This window comes from Megalops cyprinoides, chromosome 17, assembly GCF_013368585.1.
Source record: "Megalops cyprinoides isolate fMegCyp1 chromosome 17, fMegCyp1.pri, whole genome shotgun sequence".
NCBI lineage: Eukaryota > Metazoa > Chordata > Actinopteri > Elopiformes > Megalopidae > Megalops > Megalops cyprinoides.
The window spans coordinates 5,484,557-5,496,915 of record NC_050599.1 but is presented as its reverse complement, the minus strand read 5'-3'; the positions used below and the strand labels follow the sequence as shown (position 1 = coordinate 5,496,915).

The 12,359-nt window shown below is 37.1% G+C and overlaps 3 protein-coding genes across 3 annotated transcripts; all 3 read left to right on the top strand.

Moving 5' to 3' along the window:
* Positions 1-1,154: 1,154 nt before the first annotated feature.
* Positions 1,155-2,207, top strand: LOC118792364 (trace amine-associated receptor 1-like). Its single transcript, XM_036550197.1, has one exon. It carries the CDS (start codon positions 1,155-1,157, stop codon positions 2,205-2,207), a length of 1,053 nt encoding a protein of 350 aa, XP_036406090.1.
* A 2,533-nt stretch (positions 2,208-4,740) lies between these two features.
* On the top strand, positions 4,741-7,484 carry LOC118792502 (trace amine-associated receptor 1-like). Its single transcript, XM_036550367.1, has 2 exons — positions 4,741-5,611; positions 7,477-7,484. Exons 1-2 carry the CDS (start codon positions 4,741-4,743, stop codon positions 7,482-7,484), a joined length of 879 nt encoding a protein of 292 aa, XP_036406260.1.
* Positions 7,485-9,534: 2,050 nt separating this feature from the next.
* Positions 9,535-10,596, top strand: LOC118792549 (trace amine-associated receptor 1-like). Its single transcript, XM_036550427.1, has one exon. The coding sequence runs from the start codon at positions 9,544-9,546 to the stop codon at positions 10,594-10,596; it is 1,053 nt and encodes a 350-aa protein (XP_036406320.1). The 5' UTR covers positions 9,535-9,543.
* Positions 10,597-12,359: the final 1,763 nt, after the last annotated feature.

Below are 12,359 nucleotides of genomic sequence, written 5' to 3'. Positions count from 1 at the left end.
ATTCTCATTCATAGCCAGAAGTACACATTTATCAAGACTTTACTTCCTTACACCTTTATAATTAGGTTTTGGCTTTAAAATTTATAGAGATTTTGTTACTACAATGCAAAATGTCCAATTCTGTGGAACTTAAAAAAAGGCCTTTTGTTTTGCTGAAAAGAAAAAAAAAAACTTCTAGTAGTCTTTAATCCAAGGTTGACCTTGGATTAAAGATCCAAGGTCAACAAAGGTCTCAATTCCCACATAATTACTGCCATTCCCCTTGCCACCCCCTACTGTATGTCCTCAATTAATTCTGTATGGTAAACAGAGAAGAACCATTCATGTTCAGTTAGGTTAAATGTATCTAGGCCTCAGTTTCATCGATTGTCGACATCATCACCTCCCAAAGGGATCAAGCTTGTCATTGATGTGGGCGTCACCTCTCAGTGAATTAAGGGATATAAGTTGCCTGAAAATGAAGAATGGGCAAAAGGTTCACAGAAACTGTGGATCTTTTTAAATGACATACTTTCTTCTTGCATATATACACGGGTGTACACATGTGATTGACCAGGAATGATCTGCTTTTTGATTTTATTACACTGCATACCGTTATGCAAGTTACTGCATGCGGTTTTCGAATGACGTTTTGGCATATTTATCAAGTAAGTATGATGAAACTGGATGCTGTACATATGCTGAATGCTTTTGACTTCACTGTTCAACTTTTTCATCTCATTCCATTTGATGAACGATTACAAGTTCTTTTACGCCGTTGTGGCTACTGACATTATAATGCCACTATGACAGAAAAATATGTCTATTTCCTTGATGCTGAGCATATAATTCCATTCAAGTGCATAAAGAACATTAGAATTAGGTCACTGCATTACATTTATTTTACATTTATTTTACTCTTTTCTACTTTAATCTTGTCTGTCATTAAAAAGGCTGTTAGACTTCTAACAGATTCCAACAGAAAACACTGACACTGAAGCTGAGTCCTCCTGACAGGTAATTTCTTGCTTTTATATAAAATGTGAAGCTAATTCTTTCTCTTCTCTGTGACTGTCTATCATTATCAATTTCATTTATTAGGAGGATCTTGCTGTAAACATTTTGAAACTTGGATAATCACTTTTCATCTTCCTTTTTTCCCCAAGGCCTTAAGGATGACTGTTTCAAATGGCTCGAACTACAACGGGATTTCATTTACTGAAACACACTTTTGCTACGAGTCCGTGAGCGGATCATGTGAGAAATTCATTCGGCCCCTGAGCATACAGTTTCTCATGTTCTTGTTCATGGGGTTTACCATACTGGCAACAATGAGTGGGAACCTTCTGGTCATCACCTCCATAGCACACTTTAAGCAGCTGCACACATCCACAAACTATCTCATCCTCTCGCTGGCAGTGTGCGACTTCCTGATGGGAGTGTTTGTAATGCCTGGCAGTGCAGTGCGCACTGTCCTGGGTTGTTGGTACCTGGGCGACTTCATGTGCAAAATCCACTCCAGCGCTGATATCATGCTGAGCACCTCCTCCATCTTTCACCTGTCATTCATCTCCATTGACCGTTACTTTGCTGTGTGTAACCCACTGACATACAGGTCCATCATCAACTCTGTCACCATCATCATTATGCTCACCACCAGTTGGGTGATCCCTGCCATATTTGCTTATGGAATAATCTTCTCTGAACTCAATATAAAAGGCAGCGAGGAGTTCTTTGAAGCACATTTGAAGTGTGTTGGAGGCTGCCCACTGTTCTTTAGTCAGGTGTCAGGAACAGTCTCCACCACACTTTCATTTTTCCTTCCAGGTCTGATTCTGTTGTGCATTTACCTTAAAATCTACACGGTTGCCCGAAGACAGGCTAGGGCCATTAAACAAATGACAAAACAGCTTGACACGGATGCAGCAAATGAGTCCAGGGTATCCAGGCAAGAAAGAAAAGGAGCAAAAACTCTGTCGATTGTGGTTGGAGTCTTCCTTGCTTCCTGGACGCCATTTTTCCTGTGTAACATCATTGACCCTTTCATTGGCTATTCTGTTCCTCCAGTGTTGTTTGATGCCCTGTTTTGGTTTGCTTACCTTAATTCTGCTTTTAACCCTGTAGTTTACGCCTTCTTTTACAGTTGGTTTCGAAAAGCTGTGAAAATAATAATTTATGGTGAAATATTTCATAGCAACTCTTGTCAGATGAGGCTGTATGTGGAATGAATAATTTGGTTATTATTCCAGACCCAAATTTTTGTTTATGTTTTATGTGACCATTTGACAAATTGATGATGAAAGCAAAATGTGGGAAAATTGTGGTGAAAGTGCATCACCACTCTAAATTTACCTATGTCATGACAATGCTTTCCAACACAAACAGCCTTTCAAAGCAGGACATGAATTACTTGTTGAATCTGTTTAACTTAAATACATGTCAATGTATTGCTGTTGTCTTCACATGCATTATGTAACTGATCTTAATTTATTTAGATTGAAGAGCACTATCCTAAGTATATTTCACAGTCAGTCTAAAGAAAAAGCTTGTTGTTGCTGTTGGTGAAGAGAGAACTCTGAAATATCCCTTTGCTGTATTTATCATTGACATCACAGCACAACAGTGATGTACAACACACAAAAATAAACTTTTATAATACCAGTACTCTGAATATACATTTAGAGAAAGAACAGCAAAAAATAGTTCAAGAAATACAAAATATGCCAAAATATTGAGATAAAAAAAACTATTTTACAGCAGAAAATAGCCATTGTTAACGTACAAGTGTATGAATATTGTATTCATTGCACTTCTGCAATCCCACACAACTGCAGAGCATGTTGCTACAGGAAGAGCCCAATGTTTAATCCAAATAGGGCTACATAAATAAGGGAAAAAAAATAATTAAAAACATAATAATAATAATAATAATAAATGATAAATAATAATAGTTGGGCTGCTATAACTGACCTCTGCGTATGCTACCTGCTTAGCTAATAAGTTAAGAAAATTGAGACTGCTAGTCAGGTAGCTAAAAAAATAAGGTCGGCAATGGATTACTATTTCTCACTGGTTACATAAGTTATTTTTCAGCCAGTTATCCCTGTCAAGATACCCATCATTTCCAGACTTTAAAGGCATAATAATTAAACATTGCCACGATTCTCCTCTATCACACTACATCAGAATATCATTCAAACCCATAACCTATTGTGGCAGCAAATAATCATGACACTATAACTCAGCATGCAACGGGACAGTTACCATTCATGTTTTGCTGTTGTGGGTTTTATTAATGAACTTTTAACAACTTTTGTTGTACTACTGTTATTATAGCTAAATGTTCCTGTCACCTTGTTTGCAGATGTGTGTTTGTTACCACAGTTGTCCATATATTTGCCTCCATTAATGGAGACTCCTGGGTTACAGATGGGCTTTGCCAGCTCTATAGCTTTCCTGAAGACTGACATAAGTGCATGTCCTTTTACCTCCCAAATAATAAACACCACTTAAACTTTATCTTGATCTACCATGTCTCTTCACTGGCATCTTTTCACAAGGTACACAGGCATCAGATGGGATGTGCCAATGTGGGCGAGGTGTGTACTGCAAAGGTGACCTTGTTTCAGTTCCCACATAATCACTGCTATTCCCCTCGCCACCCCTTACTGTACATCCTCAGTGAATTCTGTACGGTAAACAAAGAGATCCCCTTCACTTTCAGTTATATCAAACGTATGTAGGCCTCAGTTTCACAAACTGGTGATATCATCACCTTCCAAAGGTGTCCCAGTTTGTCATTGATGTGGGCGTCACCTTTCACTGAATTAGGGGATATAAGTTGCCTCAAAATGATGAACGGGCAAAAAGTTCAGAGAAATCACAGAAGCTGCGCATCTTTTTAAATGACATGTTCTTCGTGTACATACTTCACTGTCTGTGTGATTGATCAGGAATTAGCTACTTGTAATTTCATTACACTGCAAGAGAAGTTATTACATGCAGTTCTCCAGTGAAATGCTTTAGCATATTTATCAGGTAAGGATTATAAAAATGGACGTTGTACATATGCTGAATATTTTGACTTTACAGTTGAATGTCTTCATCTAATTTAAATGAATGAATAAATACAATTTATTTTGCATTTGCGGCTATGGCTAGTGAAATTATAACATTGTCACAGGAAAATATTTTTATATGACAACATAAATTTTTATATAATTGGGATATAATTGCATTAAAGTGGATTCTGAATATTAGAATTAGGCCATTGAATCATACTTATTTACTCTTTCCTGCTTTACTCGTGCCTGCCATGAAACTGGTTGTTCCAATAGATTCCTATGGAAAACACTGAAATGGAACCTTCTTTAATTTTTACTAGTGGCTGGAAAGAGATGTCATGTTGATGGGTGAATGTATTTTCTGATCTGATCCGTCATTTTCACAGCCATCCTCTTACTTATGCATCAAAGGTGAAGCCAATTCTTTTTCTTCTCTGCACCTGTCTGATTACTGATTTCAATCAGAGAGGAGGATTTCACTATAAATACTGTGAAAGAACAATAGCTAATAGCTTTTCTCTCTTTTTTTCCCTAGGCTTTACGGATGAATTTTTCAAATGGTTTAAACTTCAACAACATATTTACTGAAAAACAGTTTTGCTTCGAGTCCTTGAGTGGATCATGTGAGAAATTAGTTCGGCCCCTGAGCATACAGTTTCTCATGTTCTTGTTCATGGGGTTTACCATACTGGCAACAATGAGTGGGAACCTTCTGGTCATCACCTCCATAGCACACTTTAAGCAGCTGCACACATCCACAAACTATCTCATACTGTCACTGGCAGTGTGCGATTTCCTTCTGGGAGTGTTTGTGATGCCCTGCAGTGCAGTGCGCACTGTCCTGGGCTGTTGGTACCTGGGCGACTTCATGTGCAAAATCCACTCCAGCACTGATATCATGGTGTGCACCTCGTCCATCTTCCACCTGTCATTCATCTCCATTGACCGTTACTTTGCTGTGTGTAACCCACTGATGTACAGGTCCATCATCAACTCTGTCACCATCACCATAATGCTCACCACCAGTTGGCTGGTACCCGCCATCTTTGCTTATGGGATGATCTTCTCTGAAATCAACATGAGAGGCGCTGAGGATTTCTTTGAAGCGCATGTGAAGTGTCTCGGAGGCTGCCCTGTGTTCTTTAGTCAGGTGTCGGCGGCAGTCTCCACCACACTTTCATTTTTCCTTCCCAGTATCATCATACTTTGCATTTACCTTAAAATCTACACAGTGGCCAGAAGACAGGCTAGGGCGATTAAACAAATGACAAAACAGTTTGACTCGGATGCAGCAAATGAGTCCAGGGTATCCAGACAAGAAAGAAAAGGAGCAAAAACCCTGGCAATAGTAGTTGGGGTCTACCTCTTTTGCTGGACCCCATTTTTTGTGTGCTACATAATTGACCCCTTTCTAAATTATTCTACTCCTCCAGTGTTGTTTGACGCCCTGTTTTGGTTTGGTTACCTGAATTCTGCTTTCAACCCTGTAGTTTATGCCTTCTTTTACAGTTGGTTTAGAAAAGCTTTCAAAATGATAATTTGTGGTGAAATATTTCACAACAATTCTTGTCAGATGAGGCTGTATATTGAATGAATAATTTGCTTATTATAATTAGACGAAACAGTTATGATTTCAGTGCGAGCTTTAAGTGAGCATGTATGTGCCTGTGTATTGCTGTCAATGGGTTACTACTGTCAATGTATAATTTACATCACTTTAAATACACTGAGTGGTTACTGCAAAAAAAAGCTCAAAATACACTGATCTCAGTTTCTGACGGCCCCAGTCAATCTAAAGAAACGCCCTGTTGATGCAGCTGGTGAAGAAAGAACTCCACAGTGTCTCTATGCTTTTGAGAGAACCTTAGCTGGTTCTAAAAATAAACTTGTTATTGCCATTACAGCACAACAGTGATGCATGAATGACACACAAATGCAAACTTTAGAATGTCATCATTCTAACAAATTTACAGTGGGAACAATGGAAAAAAAATTGTTCAATAAAACGGATGGAAGACTATTCAGAGGAACAACGAATAGAAAATAATATTATTCTGCAGAGAGCACACCAGTAAAGGGTTCTTGTTGTACAATACATAAAAAATACACAAGAAATTATCTACATTTCCACCTGACAAATCTGATCTGTGCAATTATCATCTCTTTTACATTGCTATGTTCCACAGCATCCTGGTGTCAAACACATTTCATACAAAGAGAACAAAACAACTGTCACTTGTCTCTTCCGAAGAGAAATATTAAAAGGGATATTTTCACACTTAACAGAATGCACACTCAGCTGTAATAAAAAAAAAGTAAATAGATAGCTGTGTTATCTCTAGGGTCACAGGCTGACGCCCGATCAGCAACTTAATACCCCAACTACACGTCTCATAATTGCTTCTAACATCCAGGAACTGATATCCACCGATGAAAAATGCTTAGTATCTATCGCACAACCTACTGTATGCACACTCTATTCTATCATTCTATTTATGCTCGTAAATTTTTAGAAAAACATACCATGAAATTTCCCTTTGACTAACAAAAGTCTCCAGTAAAAGTCAGTCTCTTATGACAGTTAGAACTGATGTCATAACAGATAGACTAAATGCTGTTCTCATACATTCTTTATCTTAAAAGTACTGCACAAGAGATTTTGTTGACTTTTTCTGACTTTTTTTTTGAGATTTTAAATAGATGTGATTCAATATGCAGTGGGAAATTCAGGAGAAACAGCTGTGGGTGTAATACTGTACCTTCTGGAAAGAGCAGGTGAATGACAGGGGCTAAAGCTGTTTTACTGTTCTATGTCTTCACTACTCCACTATAAAAAATAAAGCTTGTTTGCAAACTTGTATAAGTGATGGAAAATCCCATATGCTCCAATATTGCATCTTCCGAAAAGAGTGGGGAAGGGGGGAAAGGGGGAAAAGCTATTTTACTGCACTACGTCTTCGGCCAACGGTGAAATACGAATTCTAATTTTTATAATTTGTATATCCTAGCATGTAACGGAACACACTGCAAATGTCTGTTTGTCTCCATGTCGTGTCACTCCAGGTAGTGAAGACCTCTTAAAGATCCTCAATCTCGGCCTCCTGCCTCCTCACTGGTACCTTAGCACACAAGTTAGCTAGCCAGGTATTCATCTAGATGCCCAGCTATATAATTAGCTATAAAATTGAGTTAAAATAACTTGCTATCTAGCCATAATAACCAGCTAGCTAGCTATAACAACTTTTTAGCTAACTACAAAGATGCTGTGTATGTCAGGTATGTCAGGTTACCTACAGGTAACCTTTTCATAATAATATCTTTTCATACGTCAGTTGAAACACTCACAAAAATAGGAGCACAATTAAGATAATGTTTTAAGACAGTAAGAAGAACAAACCAAGTACTAGCTACTGCCGTGCTAGGCTTTTTCAAGCCAAGTGAAAGTTTTTTCTCAAACTTTCCTTTCTAGTCCCTTATACTATCTGAAGTGAGGGTGGTTTTTATGTTCAATTACTTTTGCCTGAAGCAATTAATATAGTGCAGAACAACTAGATTCCCTCTATAAAAGATTCTGTCCAGAGGTTTTGATTTTGATATCAAATGATCTATGGGTTACAACATAATGATTCTATATCATGTTTTCCATCAATATTATAAATAGGTAAAAGTAAAGTTTAGTTATAAACCATAATTTTTCAAGGATCTACACTGCCATGATTATATGGATGTGGTCTTCTCATTCATGGGCTTACCCTGGATTGACAGTGATTTTATAAGCCAGCTGTATCATACACAATGGCAGCCATATTGCTACACTATATAGTTTGCTATATTATATTTAAAACTAAATTGTTAAGAAACTATCTTTACAAAGTGGGTGGTATGGAATTTTTATTGAAATGTTATTTTGATGTGAACAAGATTCCAATTAAGTATGAACAGGTAATGAACAGGTAGTTTACTTGCATAAATTGCACAGTAGCACAATTTTCCAAAAGAAAATGCCTAATTCAGAATATTAAGGCCATAAGGTTTAAGAACAAAACTTTTTTAAAGGCAGTATAACAACGGTATTTTGTTGGTAAGACAGCAATTTGAAGAGAATAGTCAGTTATATAATTGCATTCCATTTCACAAAAAATATGAAATTCCACTCACATTAAAGGAATTTGCTATTCATGCAAGTCCCAGAGATTGAGCAGTGTTTAAACACAAGATATTACTTGATGGTGAGCAAATCACTCATGAGAAATGTAACAGTTAACAAGGAAAATATGTACACATGCACATATGCTACAATATATGCTACAAAATGTAAAACAATATGCATGCTGCCTAGCAAATATTTTCTCACAACGTGAAAGAGGCCTCTATTAAATTTATTCATCCAATAGATCCAGTCAAAGATGTACTATCCAGATATAATACTGGTAGAATGCACTGCACCAAGGCCTGATGAACTTTAATGGCCTTTTGTGCTGCTGGGAAAATGTAGTCTCTACTAGTCTCTGATCCAAGGCTGATCCAAGTTCCCACACAATTACTGCTATTCCCCTCGCCACCCCTTACTGTACGTCCCCAATGAATTCTGTACCGTAAACAAAGAGATCCTAGTCATGTTTCATTAGATTATATGTATCTAGGCCTCAGTTTCATAGATTGTTGATATCATCATCTCTCAAAGGTGTCCAGCCTGTCACAGACGTGGGTGGCACCTTTCACTGAAATAGGGGATATAAGTTGCCTGACAATGAAGAACAGGCTCATACAAATCAAGGTTTGGGATCTTTTTACATGGCATTTCCTTGATGCATATACAGAGGTGTCTGTGTGATTTCACAGGACTCCCGCAGTACGCTTTGGAAGTTTGTTTCACTATAGAAGAAGTTAACACATCCAGTTCTCCAATAAGAACAGATTATATGTTCAAAGAAATTGTAGATCTTTTTAAATGAAATACTCTTCATGTACACACAGGTGACTGTGTGATTGATCAGGAAGTATCTACTCTCTGACATCATTAAGCTGCATAAAAAGAATACATGCAGTTTTCCAATGACATGCTTTAGCATATTTATGAGGTAAGTATTATAAAACTGGATGGTGTATATATGCTGAATATGTTGAATTCATTGTCTTTTTCATATTTAAAATGAAGATATTTTGTCATGTTGTTGAGCTTATAATTCCATTGAAGTGGATGCCTTGGTTTTTAAACTTCCAACAGACTCCCATGGAAAACACTGAAATGGAACAATCTTTAATTTTATCTTAAGCTTCTCATCTAGCAGTTGGAAACATGTCACACATTGATGGGAAAACTGTATTTTCTGAGTGTCCTCTTGACAAGTACTCTCCTGCTTTTGTGAAGCTAGTTCTTTCTCTTCTATGCAACTGTTTACGATTACTGATTTCATTTAAAAGGAAGTTCTTGGTGTAGACATTTTGAAACTGAAACCTAATCATTGTTTCATCTTTCTTTTTCCCCCAGGACTTAGGGATGAATTTTTCAATTGGTTCAAACTACAACAGCGCGTCATTGACTGAAAAACAGTTTTGCTTCGAGTCCTTGAGTGGATCATGTGAGAAATTAGTTCGGCCCCTGAGCATACAGTTTCTCATGTTCTTGTTCATGGGGTTTACCATACTGATAACAATGAGTGGGAACCTTCTGGTCATCACCTCCATAGCACACTTTAAGCAGCTGCACACATCCACAAACTATCTCATCCTCTCGCTGGCAGTGTGTGATTTCCTTATGGGGCTGTTTCTGATGCCTGGCAGTGCAGTACGCTCTGTCCTGGGCTGTTGGTACCTGGGCGACTTCATGTGCAAAATCCACACCAGCACTGATATCATGCTCAGTACCTCCTCAATCTTTCACCTGTCATTCATCTCCATTGACCGTTACTTTGCTGTGTGTAACCCACTGATGTACAGGTCCATCATCAACTCTGTCACCATCATCATTATGCTCACCACCAGTTGGCTGGTACCCGCCATCTTTGCTTATGGGATGATCTTCTCTGAACTCAATATAAGAGGTATTGAGGATTTCTTTGAAGCACATGTGAAGTGTGTTGGAGGCTGCCCAGTGTTCTTTAGTCAGGTGTCAGCAGCAGTCTCCGCCATCTTTTCGTTTTTCCTTCCAGGTCTGATTCTGCTCTGCATTTACCTTAAAATCTACTTGGTCGCCAGAAGACAGGCACGGTCCATTAAGCAGCTGACAAAACAGCTTGACAAGGATGCAGCAAATGAGTCCAGGTTATCTAGGCAAGAAAGGAAAGGAGCAAAAACCCTGGCGATAGTGGTTGGAGTCTTCCTCGCTTCCTGGATGCCATTTTTCCTGTGCCACATAATTGACCCTTTCATTGGCTACTCTCTTCCTCCACTTTTGTTTGATGCTCTGTTTTGGTTTGGTTACTTCAATTCAACTTTTAACCCTGTAGTTTATGCCTTCTTTTACAGTTGGTTTAGAAAAGGCTTGAAAATAATCATTTATGGTGAAATATTTCATACCAATTCTTGTCAGATGAGGCTGTATGTGGAATGAATATTTTGCTCATTATTATTCTAGACCCAGTCATATTTTAAGTGATTGTTTAAAGTGAGCATGAGTGTATCTGTATCTGTCTTCGCATACAATATGTAACTTATATCGAATAACTCCTCAAAAATTTATCAAAATCCACCAGTCTTAATTTATTAAGATCGACGAGTGCAGACTTAAATGCATTTCACAATCAATCTAAAGTAAAACTTTAGTGCTGCAGTTTGTGTAGAGTGAACTCTACTTGTGTAGATGCAAACATCCCTTTGCATTTGGTGAGCATCAGAAAGTGTATTTGTCATTGACGTTGCAATACAACAGTGATATACAACAAACAAAAGTAAACTGCAGAATACTAACATTCATATTATGAATTACCAGGAGGAAAAATAGTTCAAAAAATAAAACAGAATAGTTCAAGAAATAAAACAGATGGCAAATAATTCAGAGGGGCAATAAATAGAAATTAATTTACTAACCTGCAGAAGAACAACAGTAAAAGCTACTTGTTGGAAAAATACATACAAAACTCCAGAGGAATATATCTGCATATCCACATGGCATGATCAGTGCAATAATCATTATCATGTTTTACAATACTGTGTTCCAGAACAATTAACGTCAAATGCACATTTCCCATAAGAAGAACAAAAACAAATGCGACTTGCATTGGACAAACCTAAATTTTAAAAGGGATGCTTTCACACTTAGTAGAATGTATACTCAATTGTAGTTAGCAAACTGAGAGACAAAAAATAGATAAAATTTCCCTTAGACAAACAAAAACCTCCAATAAGAGTCAGTCTCTCATGACTGTCGGATTTGACATCACAACTGATAGACTAAATGCCAGTCTCCAAAAAAAAAAACAAAACAAAAAAAAAACATGGTAACTAAATCCATACTAAATTGTTTGTGCAGATCTTTTGACATATTTCAAATAAATGTTATTGATTTTCCCTTTTGATTTTCCCTTTTGTTTTCCTCTGGAAAATCCACTGTGCTACATGTATAGAGCTTAATTAAGTCTTAGACTTAGACTGTATAAAAATCAACTATAAAAATAAAATCTGCTTGTAAATTTGTATATGTGATGGAAAATTCAATATTTTCCAATATTGCATCTTTCAGAAAGAGTGGGAAATGCAAAGGGCAAAAGATATTTTAATCTTCTAATTAATTAATTCTAATTTAAATACCTTATCTTGGTATGTAACAGGATACTTACGGTTCATTATGTCATTTGTATTTTTTTAAATTGTTTTAACTTTTAATGTGCTATTTTTGTCATGGCTAAATTTTCTTGTTTCAGCACTTTGCAACAGCGTGTTTGTCTCCATTAATGTCAATATCTGTATTTCATTTATGTTAATGACTAAATAGTTGCATGAATACAACATGCATTCAAAACATTAGAATTAGGGCACTGCATTACATTTATTTTCCCTTTTTCTGCTTCAGTTCTGCCTGCCATTTAACTGTTAGACTTCCAATAGTTTCCTGTGGAAAACACAGAAACACAACAGTCTGTAATTTTTATCTGAAGCATCTACTAGCTGGAAAGAGAGGTTCTAGAGTGTCCTCTTGATGAGTACGTTCTGCTCTTATATCAAAGGTGAAGTTAATTCTCTCTCTTTTCTGTGACTATTCTGATTTCATTTATAAGGAGGATCTTGGAGTAGACATTTTGAAATGATGAAACCTAATCAATATTTTATCTTTCTTATTCCCCCCAAGGTCTTAAGGATGTTAAGCGTGTTTGTCTC

Bases quoted from the DNA above. Each gene is read 5' to 3' on its own strand.
- LOC118792364 (XM_036550197.1), top strand. From the start codon at position 1,155: ATGACTGTTTCAAATGGCTCGAACTACAACGGGATTTCATTTACTGAA.
- LOC118792502 (XM_036550367.1), top strand. From the start codon at position 4,741: ATGAGTGGGAACCTTCTGGTCATCACCTCCATAGCACACTTTAAGCAG.
- LOC118792549 (XM_036550427.1), top strand. From the start codon at position 9,544: ATGAATTTTTCAATTGGTTCAAACTACAACAGCGCGTCATTGACTGAA.